This window comes from Dendrobium catenatum, unplaced genomic scaffold (genome assembly GCF_001605985.2).
Source record: "Dendrobium catenatum unplaced genomic scaffold, ASM160598v2 original_scaffold_117933, whole genome shotgun sequence".
NCBI lineage: Eukaryota > Viridiplantae > Streptophyta > Magnoliopsida > Asparagales > Orchidaceae > Dendrobium > Dendrobium catenatum.
In genome coordinates, this window is record NW_021436368.1 from 184,730 (window position 1) to 207,550 (window position 22,821).

Here is a 22,821-nt window from a genome sequence, read left to right on the forward strand (position 1 = left end):
CGTAGGATGGTGGGTTGATAGGCTTTCATTAAATAAAAAGTTGATGGTGTAATCTATGTTATAGCTTGTAACTGATTGACTGAATTATACCGACGAATATAGGGTGTAGATTCTTAAATGATTATTAAAAGTCACCTATGAAGATAAATGATTAAAAAAATAAATAAAAAATAAAATGAGTTTGACAGGTTAATGGCTATGACATATAACAGATGTACAAAAGAAAACAACACATTAAAGTTGCATGTCATGCCTTGCTTTTTGTAATTATACTCATGATAAAATTTACATGATAATACCTTAACATGATTGATAGTATATTAAATTGATTGACAGATTGATAGTTCATACTAGCATTAATATTGATATAATATAACATAATATATGAGCATGACTTATTAGGCAACTTTATTGATTTTTGAGATTTTTATTGCTCATATTAGTGATGATTGATATTTATTGGAATAGAATAAGTATATTGAATATTTTATCTTACATTGAAAAAAGTGATAGAGTTTTGATTACTTGTTTAACTTTTTAGCTAATTATATATTAAGGATTTCAGGTCAGGACCAATTAGAGTGATTGTCAGATATCCTCATATTTTTTTTAGAATTTTTTTTGCTTTTTTAATATTCTTTTGTAGTTAGGAGCTTGTGATAGATTAATGATTGTAATAATCTCCTAACTATTATATTTGATTTTGGGAGAATGAATATGGTGTAATACTTTGAGATACATAATTGATAGGTGTTTTCGTTAGTTATTATTTATATGGATGATTTATAGAAGCTTTGGTTTATTAATTAAGAAGATAAAATATATAATTTTCTCAAATATAATTATAGGGCATTACACAATATGTTTGATAGGGCCATTATGCTTATGGTGTTGCCCTTTCAAGTTGCCCCCGGTCTCTTTTTGTATATCTACCCTCTTTTGTACCTAAAATATGCCTTTCTTTTCCAATTATTCCTAGCAGGTAATATCATCACTAGAGCTAGGGTATGACCTATCACTAATGATAACAAGACATGACATTTTGGGGTGTGTTTTGTTAGGTGAGTATATCGATAATGCTATAAGAAGTTATGTCTTAACATTGATGTTGGCTAGGCGAAGATTATTTGGGCATTTATTTGAGTGGTGTTGAAAGGAATGGTGGCTTATCAGGTTTTTTGTTTGCTCATATAGGTTGTTAAATCTAATAGAATTGTACTAAGGTTAACCAAGAGAGGGGGTGAATTGGCTATTTAAAAAATTTATTGAATTTTAGAAAACCTTTCTAAATATTATGAAATATATAAACACTAATCCTAAAATATGTAATTATCTATAGAGATGATTTCAGAGATAATTTTCCAACCACAAAATTTAAAACTAGTAAAAAAATACGGGAAAAATAAAATTAACAGAAGAAACACTTACAAACTCTCCTTTTACACTCACAACAAGACAGAGAATCCCTTACAAACTGTCTTCCACCAATCTGATGCGGTAGAGAACCATCACGTCCTTTTTAAACCTCATGTTGAAGGCATAGTACGTACTCATCATTTTTCACCCTAATAATGAAGGCAGAGACCTGTCACATTCTTTTTTACCCTCCTGGTGAAGGCAGAGTACCTACTCATCCTTTTTCACCCTCATGGTGAAGGTAGAGAACCATCACTTTCTTTTTCACTCTCTTGATGAAGGCAGAGTACATACTCATCCTTTTTCACCCTCCTAGTGAAGGTAGAGAACCGTCACATCCTTTTTCACCCTAATGATGAAGGTAGAATACCTTGTTCCAATCTTAAAGATCTTCTCTCAAGAACCTCCAAAGAAGTTTAGTAGAAACTTGAAGAAGACAAAAGAGATCCTCACGTTGGGCAACCATGTGAATCATTCACAACTTCCCTTCACTTGATCTCTCACTCTTAACTAACAAAATCTCTCCCAAACACACTATCCAAAAGATCACTCTCAAGAGAAATTCAAAGCAGATGATATGATGACCGTTTTTAGGACTTCGTATATAGAAACTACATGAAAAATCATCCAAAAATTGAAAATTGTAAGTCAACCGACTTAACTTCATACTGTACGATCTACGATTGTACAATACGATTAGTTCAAAAAATTAGGGCTTTGTTTAGTACGAATTAGGATGAACTTAGTTTCGTACTCTGTTAGTCGTCTGTACGAATTTAGAATGTATTATACGAATAGTTCAAAAACAAATGTATTCATATGGTACAACCAAGTACGATCCTACTTTCGTATAATGTCAATCATTTATACGACCTGGCATCATATAGTACGTATGAACATTTCAAAATGAACTAATTCATATGATACAACCAGAAATGAATGGAATTTCGTACTCTATCAGTTGTTTGTACGACTTGACATCGTATAAAAGAAATAATTCAAAATGAACTAGTTTGTTTGTTACGAACAGGAATGAGAGAAATTTCATACTTTATCAATCGTCTGTATAACTAGACATCGTACATTACGAACTATTCAAAAATTTTAAGCCTTGATTTGATTAACTGTAATCTGGAGGAAAAACTATCAAATCGTATAGTACGATTAAACATCGTATAATACGGTTAGACTTAAAAAAAATTACAACTCTCCCCTGTGTATGTGCACAGTTACCCAATTACATTCACTATTGCTTAGACTCAAAAAAAAAAAAGAAAAAAAAAAAGAAATATACAGGCTTTATTACATGACATCTTATTCTACTCTTATCTTGAAGTCTTCAGTAGTCTGAAGTAGTAAAATGAATTTTCTGAAATATTAGTACACACAAAAATAACAAGAAATATCCAATTCATGCTAGGAGAAACAATAAAATCATCATAACAATAATATTTTTTCTATCATTGAAAAAATCACATTCTTAATCTTGTTTCCAATAATCTTGACATGCTAAATGTGACTCAAATGTGATTTACTATGATCTGATATGCTATATGTCCATTGGCAGCATCAAAGGAATGTCCTGAATCATGTTGGAATTATAATGAATCAAGCAAACATTACAAATAGCTTTGGGCATAGGACCATTATAGAGGTTTCTTGAGATGTCCCATGTTTGGTATGAACTAAGGTGATGGACAGTTGCTCTTAAAGGCTTCTCTCAAGGCAAGTGATAAAAAAATGTGAGTCAGATGATGATAGTGTTGATGAATGCCACGTGTAGGCTCGTGATAGCTTCATAATGAGCATGGGATTCTCAAGGTTATAATAGGTTCATTAAAAAAAGATTGAATATTCTTTAAGTTTATTATTATTTTTTTTAATTCACATATTATTTGATTAGGCAAAATATTGATAGCGTTGTATCTATTTCAAACATTTATATTTTGATTGATTGTTTTTTATGTTTAGATATAAAATATTACAGCTCTTATATACTCTATTATGTTAGGATGGTAGAATTTCTTAGTGATATTTTATAGTTATTGGATTATACTTTGATTTATCTATCTTAGAACTTCATGCGTTATCAGTATTATCATTTGATGTGATAAAGCAATTGGATTATACATTGTTGCATCTATTAGGGATAAGCCTTATTTGAATTAGTTTGAATCCAATTCAAATATAGTTTAAAACAATTCTAAATCACATTTGAAAATTGTTTGAATCATATTGGACGCATATTTAAATCATACTTGAGTCATGTTAAAACAATATTATAATTTCATTTAAATTTTTTTTTTTTCATTTTGGAAGGATTTTAAATAAGTAACGCGTTCTAAACTGAGATATTTTTCTACGCAGCTCATATCTACGATTTGTTGGTTCAAAATTTTAACTATTAATTAAGAGATTTTGAATTCAAATTTGATATATGTATTGCATGTATGTATTTGTCTTAATTGTAATAAAAAAAAAAAGAGTAAAAGATATTTTTCGTCTATTTTTTTTTGGTGGGGGAAGATATATTTTTCCATGAAAAAAATCATTGCATATTTCCCGAATTAGGTGCCCTCTGCGCCCGACCTCGACGGCCTAGGTCTTACTCGGGAGGTAGGGGATGGTCGACCTTTGATGCGGGCCATCTCCGGACTCCGGTCCTATACACGACTTCTCTCGACAAACTTTGTCTCCTTCGATCGGTGAAACATCGAAATCCCTAACCCTTCTTACTCGATTATAGTCGCAGGATTAGAACAAACCAGCTTAAAAAAATGGACGGTTTCTCTCGCCACCAACCGCAGCAGCACGGCGGCGGAGCATTCTGGTATTCATCTTCCTCTTCTCCTCCGCCGCCGGCAGGATACCATCCCCCGCCGCCACCAACGCACCTGGCGCAGAACCCACCTCTCCCTCCCCATCTTCCTACTTACCACCATCAACCGAGCTACGCAAGCCAATTGCCTATCACTCCACCTCCGCAGCATCAGCTGCCGCAGCCGTGGTTTCATCAACAACAGCAGGCTCCGCCGAACTACCCTCCGCCGAACTACCCTGCGCCTTACCATGGCCAACCTGGACTACCCCCTTATCCTCAGCCTCAGCACCGCTACCCTCCTCCTCCTCCTCCTCAGCCCCATCCCATGGCCGTGCCTCCTGCCTATCCTCCCACCGTGCAGGTAAATTAATTATTAGTCATTATTCGGCATTTTAAATTGGTAACGTCAGGCCAGTTATAAACATGTATCATAAATACTACAAGATGAGACATTTATCATTGTATGGTTGATTGAAAAATGATATTGCTTAACGACAATCGGTCAGAGACTGGAATAAGTTCTGTTTAATCATGAGAAATCGGATGATTCAGACTTTTTTTACTCCTGTTTTGATTTCAGTGCCTCTATAGTAACCGATGCAAGAACCTTATTTCATTTTTCTGTTTGGGAAACTGTGGGCTCTGTGCAATTGTAAATGCATGACTTCCCTTTAAGCTATTTAATGTTTTTCTAAAATTCTCTGCTGCATATGGTTAAAATTGAAAATCTCAGGTGGAATAGTGCTCTGGCATTGAATAACACTTGGTTGAACGATCAAATGGTAGATAGTTTGATTAGTGTTTCTTGACCAGTTGAGTACTCCGTCAGCCTATTAAGAACTCCGCATACTGAGGAAAATTTGTGAAGCATTACCCTCTTTACTTACGAGATGATAATTTCGGTGCTTCCTATTAAGAAGGTTTCTTCTTGGTTGTAAGGATGTGGAATGGAAAATAATCATTTGGTATTTATCATGTTTAGATTAGTATTCTTTGGAGCTCAGGACTGTTTTGAAGTAGAAAGGAAATGAATGGCTTATCAAAGGGTCTCTCTTACAATTATGTACAGCTTTTTGTTATATGTTTAAGTATGTTTGATGGCAGCTTAGCATTTACAATGAATTTTTTTTTTAATTCTTTTATTTATTTATTTACAATGGATTATGTCCGTGCTAGAGAACCATGTTTTCTTTTTCGATTATCTATTTATATGATTATTATTTACAAAATAATCTAGTGCATACTCATATCTTTTGTCAGCTATGTTTTCTGAGGGAAGCGTTTATTATGTAGGAAAATTAATATAATGCTTTTGTTCTTTTCATTCTAATTTCATCGTATGTTTGCAGGCATGGGGAAACCCATCTTGGCAAAATCATCAATTATGGGAGTACCCAGGTTGGTTGTTCTATGGTTTGCCTTTTAACACATTAGTTCAGTTTATATATATATATATATCTGCACATTTCTAATGAAATAAATGCTGCATTGCCTCTTCAAATACCTATGTGTAATCAACCTTTATTACTACAACTTATGGCCATACAAGTAAATTTAAATTTTATTAGATGATTTAAGATCTTGTTGAATTATTCTGAGTGTTAAAATTCGTCTTAAATTCATTAACAAAAAGAGCAAGAGAAAGTTATAATTAGATAAGATTTTTGTGCTTCTAAATTGACATTGGCTACATAGTAGACAATGCAATAAATGATTAATAATCAAATGATGTTTAATTTGATTTTCCTTTTTTATGTGGCTAAGGAAGCAGTTATCTAAAAGGTGGTGTATAGTTGAATTTGCAAAGTGATCGCTAGGTACCCAAAACCAATTAGGACAACTTCAAAATTATGTAGTTATGTATGTATACGCTACAACCACACAAATCTATAGGCCATTTAGATGCAACTTTGTTTAAAATCCTTTTTCGTCATATCCTTTTAGTGGAGAGAGCTCCTTTTTCTCAATTAATGTTAGTCATTTGTCTTGTCCTTTTAGCGGATAGTGGTTTTTTAACCTTTCAATTAACTTAAGCGCTCAAGAAGGCGAAGGCAAAATCAAATATATTGAGTTGACTTAGAACATAATGGTTACTCAAGAACCTATGATTTTTTTTTTCTATATGTATAGAGGTCAAATATTACCAAAAGATAGACTTTGATGCCAACTATCAATGTTCATGCTTTAACTTGTACCATTTGAGATTTTTTTTTTGCTCTAAGTGTTTTATCATGTATATTAAGAAAACTTATTCATATAATGTCACAATCCCAATTTGATCTTAGGATTGGTTGACTTATTCAGTTATTCTCAATATATTGGAATTGAGGATTAAGGTAATATCCAACAACATGCAAATGATGATGGAGCTAAAGTTCCCATTTTCTCATCAATGATATCCAAAATTTCCTGTAGCTATGGGAGCTCCAAAAATTCGCACCTCAGCCTCTCTGTGGACCCTTTTATTTCTATTCCGTTTTCGGGTCATTGAGGAGAGTTTTAACGTTTAAATTATGAGGTAAATTTTTAGAAGGCATATTGGGTTTTAAATTAAGATTTTACCAAGAAATTTCACCCTCATTTAGTAAAGGCTTTATGATATGAGTTTAAGTTTCTTGTAGGCGCAAGCCCCTATAGTTAATTACCCTTCGTGATAGGGAGAGATAACTTTCGATTAAGGCTAATTGTCAAACATATATGTAGAGATACATGTTATATGGTGTATAGTAGTAGCATGGGTTTAGCATTTAAGAATTTGATATTTAAAATTAGAAATTTCATCATATTTTACTTAAAGTGAATGATGGGGGGGAATGATGGTGAGCTCGATCAAGATCGCATGGTTCCGTCATCCTGGGCCATCATGGTCCCTGGTTTACCTAATCAGGGGTAGTCGACCCAACCTGACAGAATAATCCTTATTGGCAGCCATGGGTTGCTTTGTCCAAAGGTACTTTGTAGACTTGGGATAAATATTTATCTAAAGGGACAAATTTGAATCCACCTTAACTAATAGAGGGCTTTGCATCCTATCGATTATATCTTATTGATTTATTGTTTAATGATTTAAAGCCGTTGGGAACATACGGGCTCTTAAACATGACCGTAGTTTAATGGTGTCATTTGGCTACAAAACCACCCGGTTCTGAGGGTCCTGGTCATAATTGTTTACCTGCGGTGATTTCGTGAGGGTTTGGGAGGTATTTTTAAATACTTGGGGGTCCCCTTCGGTTGAGATTTTCAGCCAATACGGTCATCATCGAGGTGATTATGGACAATTTTGTCTTATTGGTTGAATCTTGTCAACTTTGTCAACTTGCCGACATATGATAAAGTTTGTTGTCGGCTTTATATTTTTATTATTGAATTTTCCTTGTAATGGACCTTAAAGGCGTAATATAAATGTATGAAATAAATATCTCAGTCGGTATCGTGACCGTATATTTATTTAATAATTTGAATCGTGTCGACTTCTATCTATCCACATAGAAGGATCGGACTTGGACATAGGTTCATTTCTTGACTCGCGCAACATTCTCAGACGTCACGTGCGTAGCTATGACACGCTCGTCGGGGCCCATGCAGGTATTTAGTTGAAATATGTATGCATATAACATGAATGCGTTAGTGCGCATTTCAATACATATGAGTGTTTTTGCAACATTCAACTTGCACTAATGACTATTATTGAAAGATGCGATGTGTTTCATTTGGGAGCCTATAGACGCCTTCTGTTTGCTTGTACGGATGTTACGGATCCGGTGGCGTGGCATTACATTGTAGATCACTTGTTGCTTTATGCAGGTATATTGTCATGCACTAACAAGTCTGCTGCAGCCTCTCATACATGCTTTCATTCACAACAGGATTCTGTGCTTGTTGCAATCTTCTGGTTCATGCCTTCCACCGTTATCTGCAGGCAAATTACACTGAATGCAAATCATCTAGTGTTGTTCGTAGATAGGTTGATGTTTGCATGATGGGTCATTTGCCTTTATTTGCAAACATGGCTATCGATCACTTGTTGCTTCCTACAAGTATGTTGTTATGCATTATGAGCTTCATTGGGTTAGCAGTGAGACATTCCCAGCATTGTTCGTAAATGCTCGCATTTATCAGAACATCTTATGTATTTGCTTGAAGATAACACATTGTGTACGTGATGGGTCTTCTACAACAATTCATGGGTACTTGCATTTGCTGCATGTCATTCGCCTCTGTCTGCGGGGCTTAATGTTTTTTTGCCTGATATTTAATGATGGTCACCTGTAAGGGTAGTACAACATTCACTACCTTTTGCTGCAACTGCCCGTAGGTATTTTTTGTGCACTGTAGATATATTATCTTTGTTTGTAGATGATGTGTTGTGTGTTCACATTCACAAAGGACCCCCATCCTTGCAACACATCCTTCATCATTACTTGCATGTCAATCGGTATGTCCATTTGTAATTTGACGTTGACTATATGAGGGTGTTCTTGCAATCATTGCATGTTGCTAGCCACCACTCATAGGCATACTACTGTGCATACAACGAATCTTCCATTGCTTCCAGTATTTGTAGCCCTTTGATTATTTATGAACATGATTGCGGCAAGTATTTCACACATATTACTATCATTTGCAAGTGAGTGTTTCACGTCATCGCACTTTGATTTTCAATGTTTGTAGGTGCACCACCGACAGATGTTTGCATTCATCATATGTTGCACTATGTATATTTGTTCGTGGCTTTGTTGTTTGCAAATGAGTTGGTGTATCCATATGTGTACTGGTGTTGACTACTAGGTGAATTGCATTCATCGCATATTTTCTCTATGCACATTAACTGGAAGAATGTTGTGTTCATTTGCATGTCTCTTACTGTCATCTCTATATCTTATTTATGAACGTGCTATTGTGTACATTTCACTCATCTTTTCTTGTTTATAAGTTGATTGATGGGAGCATTTTAGTTGCTGATGCTAGTAAATGAGTTATAATATTCATTGAATGTCTCATATTAATGTATGGGTATTCATCTCATTATTCACCATTTGTCATTTACTTTGTTCCTTGATGTAGTTAAAGAAACAATGTTATCATTTGTCATTTATATTTTCAGCTTGATCGTGCATTTATTGATTTAATGTCTAGTTCCCTGTAGTTTAAAATTAGGTCACTTTTTTGAATTCCGACAGCATCTCGGCGCCTCCCCCGTTTAGGAGAAATTCTGAGAGTCGGACATTCCCTATTTCGCTACGAGAGTGCGTAGGATAGGTATCGAGTGACATCGCGGTCGTGATCTTCAATCTATGATTCACTAACACTTCTCCTCAAAGGGGCGTGCAGTGTCCGACACGTATCTGACACGACACGCATCTGAGACTCCAATATGTGAGGCACGACAAAAATTTATCCGATTAAAAAAATATTAAATACAAATTACACACGTGTTTTAAATATTTTATGAATTATTATTTATTATTAAAAAAATTTTATTTAAAATATAAAAATTAATTATTTTATTTCCAATCCATAACACCAAATCATTTGCCTACACTCAATACTCCATTTATCAAATATTATCATTTTTATTTGTCTTTTGCGGGTTGTGACTTTGGTTTCACAACATTGCCTGATGTTATCTCAACATCGACATCTGACATCATTACAATATCGACATTTCAAAACCATCACCACATCTAAGTCTAACAGTCTTGACATTGATGCTTGACGTTGGCAATTTCTACACCCACAACTTGACAAAGCTTCTTTGTTTGATATTTTTTTAACATTGATGACCAACACCCTGTCAACATCAATGATAGATGCCCTCTTGACACCGACACCCGATACTTATTGCATAACATTGATGCCTGACTCTCAACAACATTGTTGTTTCCTCTCTTGATGCCTAATACACGACATCGACGCCCGATACACGACATCGATGCCCAACTCTCGGCATCCTAATATTAATCATTTTAAGCACAAATTCTAATTAAATGACTTATTATATTTGAATTATTTTTAATATTATACTTATTCAATTTTTATCCACAATTTCTAAAATATAAAAATTATAATACTGTGTCCAACTCGTGTTCGTATCCTATATTTTCAATAATTGACGTGTCCCGTATCCGCGTCATGTCGTATCTGTGTCCCTGTGTCTGTGCATCATAGTCTTCAATCCTATAACACTACGAGAGCGCGTAGGAGACTTCGAGGTACCTGTTTTAAAGATACGCAATTTTTCTTTTCTCGTCGGCATTGAGGCATGCACATGTACTTAATGTTGTCCCCTTCACGCTACGAGAGCTCTTAAAGGCCTATTTGCCTTGCTGCAAGCATTGCACCGGGTTTTCTCCCACCACGCAACGAGAGCGTGTAGGGTGGTCCCCAGCGCGCCGTGAGCGTCGAAAATGAAATTTGGAGGCTTCTTGCGTTTGGAAAACATTATACCTTTGCGGGCAATGGTGACGATGGTAGTGTCGAGGGCACGAATGACCACTGGATTTATGATCAGCGCCGCCACTGGATTCCAGCTCATGATTTGGGATGAAATATTTCTTCGATCCGCGGACTTTGGTCGAAGTTAGCCTCCTCCTTGGGTGGGGTTGGTGAGCCACGGGATCCCCTGAAGGATTCTCCAGGGTGTCGTTCTTCGAGCTTGTCATCACTATAGGTCTTATTCGGGGCCCACTTATGATGATTTTTGTTAGCAGGTGCGGATCTTCGGGAAATCGCACCGGATGTCAAGCCCGCATTTGGTCCTTTAGATTTTTCCTTTTTATGAGGCCTTGACTTCCAGACTTTTTCCTTTCCACCGGGATTTTTGGCGATGGATCCCTAAACACGCAGTTCAGGTGTCACACCCCAATGCTCAACAAGTGGGAGCTTGTTTGTGATTTTCTTTGAGTTACCACGGGTGACGACTTCCGTAGTGGAATTCTCCTGGCCTCGATCACCAAAGGCCATCAATATTTCTTCTTCTTCAGCTCCTTATCCTTCACTGTCTTCAGAACCTGATATACTTGGGCATGCAAGGTCTCGGGCTCCTTTATTTAAGGAGCTAGGGCTTAGGGTCATTGGTCCCAAAATGACATTTTCAACTTGCCCATGGAGCTGTTCCTTTTTACCCATCTCAGGCTAGCAAATCCGTTCCAGGTAGGAGCGGTTGCTTCTGCCTTGGGTTCTTTTGCTTCTATTGTTGGAGGGATAGACAAGCAGCAGTTGCTGAGCTCAGACAAGCATGTTGGAGGAGGGGATGACGATGGTGGTATCGATGGCGTTGGAGATGGCCAATGGTGGCAGTAGGGTTGGTGAAGGCCGGTGAATGCTTGGATCGAGCTGACAAAAGTCTTGGTCTCGTTGGCATGCGTATATATGTTAGGGTGTTAGGGTAAGTGTTATTAGGATACTAATATTTAAATATTATTTATATTAAAAAAGTCTATAAAACTAAGTGGCGCGCCTCACAATAGTTGAGTTGTACACCTGACCTGAACTTCAGAGCATCTCAACGCATTTGAGTCCGCATTGCGCTGAGGAACACAACAAGGTATGCCTCATATTGCGCAATTCTAAATAGTGATTTTGATATTGATAATGATAACTTATATTGATCTTGTATTTCTGTGCTGTTATTTTATCTAGAGGAGCAAAACTTTAAATTCAGTTGGTTTTGTAAGCCTAATGAAACTAGTAAACTCTATAGACATAACTAAGCGTGTACAAAAGCAGTCGAGCACATTTGTGGTGCCCCTATGGCTGTGTGGTCTTCATTTCTTTATTTTCAGGTTTTTCTTCTTGGACCAGTTCTGAATGGTATGTTGTACTCCATAGGTTATCATGCCTAGTACAGTTTATGCTGTCATGATAGAATATCCCAGAAAATATGATGGCATTATCTGGTATCATAGCTCATGTTAAAGGTGCAAATTATGACATCGGTGCTATACTTTTGTACCGTTGGTCAAGTGTGATATTGTTGGATTTTACTTATAAATAGTTATAAATTAATACTTTCATACATCTCATTTTATGTTTCCTGTGTTCTTCAATTGAACTTATGCATGCTCTTTGGCTGTTTTTGGTGTTTGTAACTGTGGCGTTAATTACAGAGAGAAACATTCACTACAGTAGTGAGGAAGATTGGGCTGCAAAGGCGAGAGCATGGGCTACTGCTGATTCAAGGACAGAAAATCATCATGCACGATCGCAGTTTACCCCGCTTGGAAGGATGGATGAGCATGAGTATGCTTATCTTGATCACTTACCAAAAGTTGTTGCTCCTGCTGTTGATAACCAACTACCACTACCGCCACAATCAAGTAACAGCTGTTAATAGTTAGGATGATGGATCCTACGAGAAAGGTAGAGCATTTTAATTTTTTCTGATGTTTAAGTTTTGTTTTTCTTTCATATTGTTCAGATGGACGAGCATTGTATAATGAACATGAAGCTGAGGCCAGGGACACTGGCCATTTGATTTCCCCACCGAGAATCTATTATCCAAGTTCATCCATATATGAGCAGGAGGTACCTTATACTTATTCTTCTTCACAAGGTAATGGACCTAATGGTTCACTTAGCATTTGATTTTTATTGTTGAAAGCATTAGAACCTGCAAGAGGTGCTTGGTTTTTGGTTTCCCATGATAATGAATTATGCCAAGTCTTTTATTCTAGCTATTTTGAATGCATGAAAACACATTTTTAGGTGTTTTGATCTGTTATGTTTGGCTAATCATTCTTTTTATATGCAGGATTATTATAAATTGTTCTACTTTAGCACCGAAATATTTGATGTAACCTTATATTTTAATCAATTTAATTACATGAAATGCAGCGTTTAAATACTGGAATGTTAGAATTTATTCACATCTTTTTGCTTGTCTTGCTTTAAGGCTTTGTAAGTTTAATAGTTAGCTTCGTAAAACAGCCAGAAAGCTTTCTTTCAGTTTCTTTAATGAAAAGACTTGACCCCCATTGCAAAACGTTAAGGAACTCATGAAAATTTCTCTTTAGAATTTCATAGAGCCAAAAAGGTTCCTACTTATTACATTATATTCAACATGTATAAGCCACCTTTGGCACATCTGCTTTACGGAAATACATTTTAGAATCTATCTTATTTATCCAATGTTTTTAACAAATCAAAATAGTTAATTAAATGAACTTATAACTTTATTGAATGAGCGATTGCATATAAACTAACTGGGTATGTGTCGCTTGATGATTGGGGAGAGCATGTTCATTTGGATCATGGTTCATGGATCCCTCTAAATTGGTTGTCGTCTATCTCTCCTTGCTTGACCGACTCAAGTTGAATCTATATCACAGATGTGCGAAACTGTTTGGTATTAGCTTGTAATTTACGTTATCAACTTGGGCATGCTGAGCTCTCTTTGGAGAGCTGAACATTTTTGTGGTCGAGTTGTTCTGATTATTTTTGAGCTGAGTGGATTGTGATATGTGTTATTGTATGCCATCCTGAGAGAGTAAGCTATGCACCTAAAACCTATTTAACTAAATTAATGTGGCATTTTGGTCTCTTTATTAACACATGTATGGTCGTATGGACATAATTGAATCTTGATAGGTGGACAGATTGATGACCTGCCGTTAGTTCCCTCTGTTTTGATTCCTATTTAGTGTGAAACATCATCTTTCATCTTGAAGTTTTTCTTACGATTAGATAGCCTTTGAGCTTTGATAAAGCCTTGTATGTGAAGAGAGATTTATGCAGAAAGAACAAACTGAAGCATTGTGATTTGCCTTACTGTATCCTTCTCTTGCAGTGGCACCTTCTTTTCCTATACCCCTACAAGTGATTGTTGCGGATGTTATTGATCTTGTGCTTCTCGTTGAGGGGTGGAATGCGACAATTGTGTTGATAGCATCTATAGAGGATGACGATCTTCAGTTGATGCTATGGGATGAAGAGAGCTGTAGAAGGAACTGACCACCGAATTGGTGCCTAAGTTTTGCAACGTGGCTGTAATCAATTTATTGAGATTTTAGAAGTTTAGAAGGACAAGCAAAAGTTTTATACGTCTAACCACTCAACGGAGAAGATCAATGAAATCCATCTCGCTTGTCACAAATAACTGTGGTCTTATGGTTGGATTTAGCTATGGACTATGCTGATGGAAGGTCCAGTCGGCAAATGACTTTGCCATAAAACTAACCTTTTTTACAATTCTTAACAAACTATTCCACTTGGTTGAAAATTGGCCAATTATACTCCAATTTCTGGCTCCTCTTTGCTAGTGTATATTCCACTGAGTGACTGCTACATTCTTCACTATGAATTTCTTTTAAAACTTTAGAATATTTCAGGGAAAGAGGTGTGTTAGGTTGATTGTCGATTAATATTTTTGGAATATGAATATATTTAAGATGAAATACATTTCTGCAATCTGCTTTAATATCCTAGCTTCACTTTTGGCACTCGATAGCTTTTTTGCCATCAACAGTTGAAAGTAAGAATGAACCAATAGTTGAGATGATCGATCTGCTTGAGTCGGGCTTGTCAATGATAGTGGTGATCAACTCTCTAATTGATGTGGCATGTAGATTTACATACTTGTCAACAAATATTTTGGTTGGTCCTCTTCCTTTAGGATTCCCTTACTACTAGTCTCCTAAATTTGAAATCTCTGCTTTCACCTTGCTCAAGTATTAAGTTAAAGTTGGGTCCCCAACTTCAAATTGACCCAAAATCTAAGTCACCACTTGGGAGTTGTTGAAGGCTATGTGCTTTCAAACCCCTTTGGATGAGTGTGAATTTTAGTTTTGTAAATACAGCCTTATACTCTGTTTGTTTGTTTGTTGCCTTAAATTTGAGTTTAATGGCATAGAACCAAATTGCTTCTTTAAGACCCTTTAGAGTGACACTGAATCTATGAATATTTATGTCACTATCTCCATCAACGACCATACATTAACAATTTTGATGTGTTTTGGAAATAAGAACAATGAAAGAAACAAGTAGAAACTGCAAGAATACAAAGATAGGGGCTGATTTTTTATAATCTCTTCAATAGAAAAGAATGATATAAGTGAACTAATCCCTCTGCCTCACATGACCTAATCCCCATGGTTCGGCATGTCCTCCTTCTCTGGTCATCCACTCCTCTAGCCAAAAGACATCCCATAGTGGTTTTCCACCCCATCACCTTCATAACGAAACTATCTTCCTGCTGCACCCCCCCTCTTTTTCCGATGGCCCACTCCCATTGACCGAAATGCCTCCCATAGTGGTCAGCCACCCTACCACCTTCATCAAAAAATTCCCTACTTGTTGTCCCCCCATCCAAAAACCCTGATTCGCACCTTATTGGAGCCCTAAAAGATGACTCTTGATGAAAGAAACTCTCTTGGTCGAATTTCTCCCATCCGATCTCCTTTCACTTAGATTTGGCCTAAGGAATCTTGGTTAGGGTTAGTAATCAGAACCACTAGTGGATTTTTGGATTGCATCTCAATGAGCTTCCTCATCTTTTTCTCCATCCCTCCCAATCGGCTCTTCATGCTTGCTTTGTTTAAAATTGTGTAGTATGAGGCTCGCCTTGAGGTCCGCCTCAGCGCAATTCCACTGAAAAACGCCTCAAGGTTTATGCCTTGACCTTTTTTTGTGTAGGCGCAGCTGTTGTCTCATTTTTGGGCTCTTGTAAGGTTATGGATTTTACCTTAGTTGGATTGGAGCCATTCATTTTCCTTCTTTTTTTATGCATTTGTTAGGCATCCATTCAAGGTATTAAAGTAATTCAGGTATAGTATTGTGAATGTTGTGATATTGTTGTCTTACATCCCCAAAATCTTTTCTACCCTTTTATAGTGTACCTGTTATGTCGAACCTCATAGTTTAACTTTGTTCTTCTTATGGAAGAAAATCCTTAGCAGTATTGTCTTCCAGAGGAATCAATGGCAATTGTCGTGTTATGATGATGTGGTTTTTTTAACAAAACTCATTTTTTTCATTAACCATTATTACTTTTAACATTTTTAGTGTGTTTGCAGGAAACAGAGAAGCTATGGATCATATGGAGAGGTCTCACGAGAGTCTTCATCCTCAGTTCACAGCAGCTATCCAACTGTCTTCAGTGGAAGAACCTCACTTTATCCCTGGAAACCGGCCTGCTAAACCACTATCTGATACTGTTGATCAGCCTCTTGATTTCCAGCCAAAATCCACATTTGGCCATGATCAGCATAAACAATTTGGCTATAGTCATGTTGCTTCTGCAGCAAATGAAGGAGTGATCGATCAAAATATAGTCGCCACATCTGTTCATGCTTGGAATTCAACAACGGTTCCAGTTGCTTCCTTTCCTCCAATTCCCTTAGCTCCATCTGGAACACAGGTGACACGTGGAAGTTTAAAGCACTGATGATATAGATGGAGATAGTAGTAGTTATTTCTATTAACAAGAACGGCTTAATTGGCCCTTTTTTCTTATTTCTTTAGAAAGAGTAGTTTAGTAATTAGGTTGCCTAGGTGTTAATAGACATTTGCATTTAAATACTCTTTTGTTATGTTTGGAAGGGGAGTTTTTTTAAGAATTAGTTTGAGGTTTTATCTTTTTTGGAAGGGGTTTCCTACCCTTGGGGTGGATTTTCCCTTATCTTGGAGGGGTGGCAAGCAGAGGAGATTGTAGTGGAGTCTGGGACTCCACCACAATAGATCACCGTTGCTCTTATCCTTTTCCATGACAATTCTTGACAAAAATAGTGGCTGGAATTTCCCTTCTTGCTGGAAGTTGTGGGTGGCTGGGCAGTTTTTGGTGATGGAAGTCAATGTTAGTTGAATTCTGGCCTATCAACAAGCAGTTGGATGATTGTATGCCAATTCTGATGACTAGTAGATCAATATGCTTTTCCACGATATTCACTGGTATTAGTTGTGACTGAAACACCACCGTAAGAAGGAAAACCAACAGCTTGATTTGTCTAGCAAGCCTGAGAGGAGTTTTTTGTTGCAATTCTTTCTTGTTTTGCCTTTCCAGTACAGAAACCAGAACTTTTTCTTCTAACAAAATTTCAAATAAGAAAACAACAAAGGGCACACAACAAAATGAATGTAAGGTTTAACCAATTCAACATTTCGAGAAACCTATATTCAAAGAAGTTTTTAATTCATCTTGAATCAATAAGTCCCAATGTGTTATATTTTTTTTCTATCATTAATTCTCTTATAGTTAACAGTGATTTATCTTCTATTGTCCTTTGAATTTGTTAAACCTCACATAAATTTTATTGCACAATTCCCTTTGTAGTTTTTTAATTTGAAATTTTTCATAAGAAACCCAATAAAAGTTTTCATTTCTCCATTGAAAGGGAAAAACAAGAAAGAACTGCAATAAAATTTCTCCCTAGGTCTGCCAAACAAATTTAGTTGCTGAGTTTTGTTCTTGCAGTGGTGTTTCCGTCGTAGTTACTACCGGTGAATATTGTGGAAAAATATATTGATATACTAGCAACCAAAATTGGCATACAATCCTAGCTTTTTGCTAGTAGACTAGATTTCAACGAGCATTGACTGCCAGACAACAAAAATTGCCCAACTGCCCACTATTTTTAGCCAGTAGGAAAATTCATGTCACTATTGCTGCCAAGAATCACCATGGAATGGGATAAGGGCGAGGGTGATCGCTGTTGGTGGAGTTCGGGACTCCACTAAGATCTCTTTTACTCACAACCCCTCCATGTTAAGGGAAAATCTACCCCAAGGGTAGGGAACTTATTCCCAATTAGGATTCTGAAAACTAATTCTAAAAAAAAAAATCCCTTCCTAACATAACTAGAGGTATTAAAGGGCAAACGCCTATTAATGCATTGACAACCTGATTATTAAACTGCCCTTTCTAAAAAAATAAGAGAAAAGGGACAATTAAGTAATTTTTGTTAAAAAATTGACTCTCCTATCTCTGTCTATGTCAGCTGATTGTCAATGAATGGCTTTTTGAATGTTTCTGTCATCTTTTTACAGTTTGATCCTTCGTTCGCATCCCAAGCTTCCCTCCCTGTCCACTCTACACCTGTGTTTGGGGGAATTGCTGCTCCAAGCTTTCAGGCTCCTGTTTCTCCTATCAGTGCACCATTTGTTCTTGGTGTCGGGGCATCTCTTCACTCCCCAGATTTTCCTGGAGATGGAAATGGCTCTTTTAGTCTTTCTGAGCGGCCAAAAAAGGTTAAGGATGTCTTCTTCTTGCTGCCATACATTATCCTCCAAATGTGACTTTTAAACTTTCCTCATAGTGATGTTCTTAGTATAATGCAGGCAGCAGTTCCTAATTGGCTGAGAGAAGAATTAATTAAGAAGAAATCTGCAATTACAAGTACCAATTTATTACATTCTGGGGTAGTTCAAATGGAAGACGCTGATATGTCTTTTAGAAAAACCGATCAAGCTGACAATCAGAGTTTAGATTCAAGGAGGTCTACTGAAGAAGAAGATGATGATGAGGTCTCGCCCCTTTACCTTGCTGGCATTGTTTGCTCTGGTTGCAGCATTTTTTCTTTAAATAGCAAACCAAATCCTTAAAAAAATGATTAACTGCTTTCCTGTTTGGACAAAAGGTTTATTTTTGCTATGTCTGGCTCTATCATATGTTTGTTTTTCTTTTTTTAACAGCTCGCTTAATTTATGATGTCTAGCAGAAAGCTTTATTATGTGATTCTCTATGATTGCATGATCGTTAATCACTTATTCTCTTTTTTCCTCAAATAGCTAAAACCTTACTTGTGCGGTGATATTTCTCCATTTTGATTGATTTATGAAAATAAGATACATAATAGTCACAGGAATTTGAAATGTGTCTGCTTTTGTAGCTTGTTATTCTTGTTGTTTGATATTTCTTCTAGTCCATATAATCATACATGTGGTTGTTTATATATATTTGTTGATCATTTTGGTCAATTTTGAATATATGTCTTAATTTTTCTGTTTGTCGAGCCATATCACTATTTAAGGTAATTTTTATTAAAAAGAAATCTTGATCCTTATGATTAAAAATTGCATATTGTACTTGACTGTTTTATTTTTATTTAATTCTTTATGCAACTGGTCCTTTTATGAAATTACCACTCTACCTGTTGACATTGCACTAGTTTGCCCAACAGTTAGCCAGCACTGGATATAATTGTTGCGGATGTGTGTGTGAGGAAGAGATAGATAGGAAGGGGTAAATGGTCTTCTCATGGCTGTATTAGAAATATATACGAAGTTTTTCCCTGAACAAATGAACACGATAGATGTGATACTTTTGCTACCGTGAAAGCTTACCCACCAAAATTGGAAATTGCTAAACATTTAACAATGTAATATGTATCCTTTCTTGTTAGGATGAAGTAGAAGCAGCAAGATCAGCAGCCATCAACCAAGAAATTAAGCGTGTTCTGACTGAAGTTCTTTTGAAGGTTTCCTACTCCAGGTCCTACTTGCACTATTGCTTTTAGTTCATTTATTTGGCGCTCATAGGTCTTTTTCTAATAGGTCACAGATGAACTGTTTGATGAAATTGCAACCAAAGTTCTTGATGAAGATGAACCCACTACGGATGGTGAGCACTTTATCAAGTACTTGTTCTCTGAATTATTTTTGGTGGTATATGTGTATTGTACCCCATGTAGTGGGATAAAGGCTTAACGTTCTTACTGTTGTATGTGCATTGTAACTCTTACTTTTCTGTTGCAGTTGTTGAGATTACCAGTTTTGGTAACCCTAAATTTTCTCCTCCAGCCATTCCAATCCCTAAGGCATCCTCTAAAATCCTAATTCCCCTGAGAGCTGAAAGTAGAAATGTTAATGATGCTAATGAAAAATCCAGTCCCAGCTCTGTTGGAGGTGATTTGTTGGGTCTTGCTAACTATGGTTCAGATGCTTCAGATGGTGATGATGATGATAATGAAAGTCAAGGAGCTCAGCCTAGGAAACTAGATAGTGCTTCTGATAATCTAGAAACAGCTGTTAGATCTTACGAGCATGCCCTGAAGGATGCGGAGACTGGAAAGGAAGCACTGTATGGTGATGCTAATGGTGATGTGCAGAAGGAAGGAAGGATATCTCTTCCAGAATCAAGTGAAAGGAAAAAGGTTGGGCAATTTCATGCTAACGTCCCAGGAGTTTCTGAAACTTCTGAGAAGACCAGTTCCGCTAACAGTGAAAGGGCTGGTGAATTCCGACAAGATGCAAAGTATCTTAAATCAGGTGGCACTGCTGGTAGCCAGGAGGGGGGAAGAAGACATGAATCTGTGCATGGTGACAGAACCAGCAGTGCGGAATGCCAGGATGGAGAAGCGAACATCTTACCTAGTGCTAATCGAAAACCAGACAAATGCCTGAATAATAAAGGCCTTATTAATGATGTAGCGGCTGGCTCTGGCTCTCACAAAAAAGATAATGAAAATAATAAGCATGGAGACAAACAAAAGGAAAACATAAGAAAAAGTGATAAGTTGTATGAGCGGGTTGGTGACAGGAACATAAAACAAGGGGCCATTGAGAGGGAAACTCATTCCAAAATTAGTTCTAAGACTGAGATTATAACAGATAGTAAAAAGGAGATTTCTAAAGATAAAGTAGAAAAAAAGAAAGATTATGAAAGGAGAAGTGAACGCAAAAGAGACAGAAAGGAGGATTATAAAAAAGATGGGAAGGAAGATCGATCAGAATTTGCAAGGGAAACATTGAGGCGCAACATTAGGTCTAAATCTCCTGTAAGACATGTAAAGGATAATTCTAAGAGCTGTCGTGGCAGTGCTTCTAGTGAGGAATCTTCTGATAATTCACGGAAGAGGTATGCTAACGTAAAAGTTGATTTTAGTTTTGCTTATTAGATTGAAATTGATAGGTTGGCTGTGTTGCAGGAAGTTGCAATTACGAGGAGCAAGTTTGTCAGCATCACCAAGATCTACAAAAAGGTATGGGAGATTTATATTTATAATCATTTTGCTCATTTCAACTGAAGGATTTTCTGGCCCTGTAAATCACAATCAGTTTCGTGTGTTTAGAATTTTGTTAAGCATGCCTTTTATATGGTTCTGAAGAGCAAATATGTCACTTTTTGGTGGTGCTTTACAATTGGTTATTTTAGTTTAACTTACCGTTAGTGGTTCATACTTTCAAACTGTCTTGTGTGTTTAGATTATCCGCCATTCTTTTAATTGCATTAAACATGTTAATTTGTCTTTGTTTATATGGTGCTTCATAAACAAATCCCGCTCAAATCCTCTATAGTTCGGCTGCAGCATCCCCTATAAGCGGCGTCGAATTTAGCCGCCCATCCTCGTGTGTGTAAATCCGCCTCGGTTAAACTCCGTGTTAGCGCTATTAATACAAGAGTTTGAAGCTCTCGATTTTGTTTTCTTCTTGCAACATGCCGCTCATGCTCTCTGCTCCCGTCGAAGCAGTTTGATCCCTCAACTCTCAGTCCAGTCGAACAACATTCGAGCCCTCCTCTTTGTCGAACTCCAGGACCGAACGCTCCTTCCTCCTTCACGCCGGCACCCACAGCCCCGATTAGGGGTGTAAGTGAACCGAGCCGGCTCGTGAGCAGGCTCGAGCTCGACTCGTTTATGGGCTCGCGAGCCGAGCTTATCGAGCTCGAGCTCAAACTCGAGAGCGGGTCGCGAGCCGGCTCGAACTCGATTTTAATGGGACGAGCTCGCTTTTTGAGATCGATTCGAGCTCGAGCTCGCTTTCCGACTAACGAGCTGAGCTCGTTAGTGTTAAAACTCGACTCAACTCAACTCATTTACACCCCTAGTCCCAATCCTTCCAATCTCCTCCTCCCTATTTGAACGCACGAGAGGCCGGTGAGTGAATTTTGGGAGCCCACAAATAGCAATCTATTTTATAAAATTACACTTGTTTCCCCTGTTTAATAGCAAGTTTACCTACCATTACAACTCTTACAACATGTTTTATGGTAATTTTACCGAGTAGTTATCCTATTTATTCTACAATATCAACAACATAGAGTAGTTATTCGATTTATTCTACAATATCAACAACATAGCACAACAACGCAACATTTCCAAATTGGGTTGAAAGCTCTTGTGGATGTTGCTGATAGATGTGGTACTATTCTTGCTTGTGTCTGAATTGTCGCTTCACTTTCCAACTTCGGCATTTGTACAATATGTTGTGGTTTCGTTTTAAAGCTAGCCTGAACACAATGTCTAGTGTTTATTGCAGATGAGTTTTGGCACGTGGCTTTGTATCTTACTTTTCAACTTACGACTTTCCTGGGAATGGCCTTTTTTTTACTGATGAAATAACCCATGGTATTGGCCCTGTTAACGGAAAACTTGGTGATTTTATATTATATTTCTTATTCCACTCGTGGTTTAAAATTGCGCAGTATGAGGCTTGCCTTGAGGCCCGCCTTTGCGCAATTCCAATAAAAATGCCTCGATGCTTATGCCTTGAGTTTTTTTTATGAGGCTTGCGCCTCAACTTAGTTGAGGCCCACCTTGAGGCCTGCCTCGCCTCACTGGCATGAGACTTACGCCTCACGCTATATATATATATTAAAACTTATATAAATCTTGAAGTAAATGCCTGCATTGGACTCTATAGGAGAGGAGGAA

At 37.0% G+C, this 22,821-nt stretch overlaps 1 protein-coding gene across 5 annotated transcripts in view; it reads left to right on the forward strand.

The window, feature by feature from the left end:
• Window positions 1–4,000: 4,000 nt before the first annotated feature.
• LOC110113971 overlaps window positions 4,001–22,821 on the forward strand; it is a 32,797-nt gene continuing 13,976 nt past the window's right edge. For 4 of the 5 annotated variants that reach the window (XR_003699662.1, XM_028692086.1, XM_020846698.2 and 1 more), the window contains exons 1-11: window positions 4,001–4,598; window positions 5,587–5,635; window positions 12,346–12,555; window positions 12,657–12,791; window positions 16,249–16,592; window positions 18,218–18,418; window positions 18,509–18,694; window positions 19,573–19,647; window positions 19,724–19,790; window positions 19,925–21,026; window positions 21,097–21,150. Coding sequence is in view for 4 of the 5 variants with exons in the window: in XM_028692086.1 (XP_028547919.1) it covers window positions 4,194–4,598; window positions 5,587–5,635; window positions 12,346–12,555; window positions 12,657–12,791; window positions 16,249–16,592; window positions 18,218–18,418; window positions 18,509–18,694; window positions 19,573–19,647; window positions 19,724–19,790; window positions 19,925–21,026; window positions 21,097–21,150 (2,828 nt within the window). In the remaining variant the exon portion in view is untranslated. The remainder of the gene's footprint in view (window positions 4,599–5,586; window positions 5,636–12,345; window positions 12,556–12,656; window positions 12,792–16,248; window positions 16,593–18,217; window positions 18,419–18,508; window positions 18,695–19,572; window positions 19,648–19,723; window positions 19,791–19,924; window positions 21,027–21,096; window positions 21,151–22,821) is intronic. The other variant, XM_028692085.1, reaches the window with a different exon arrangement.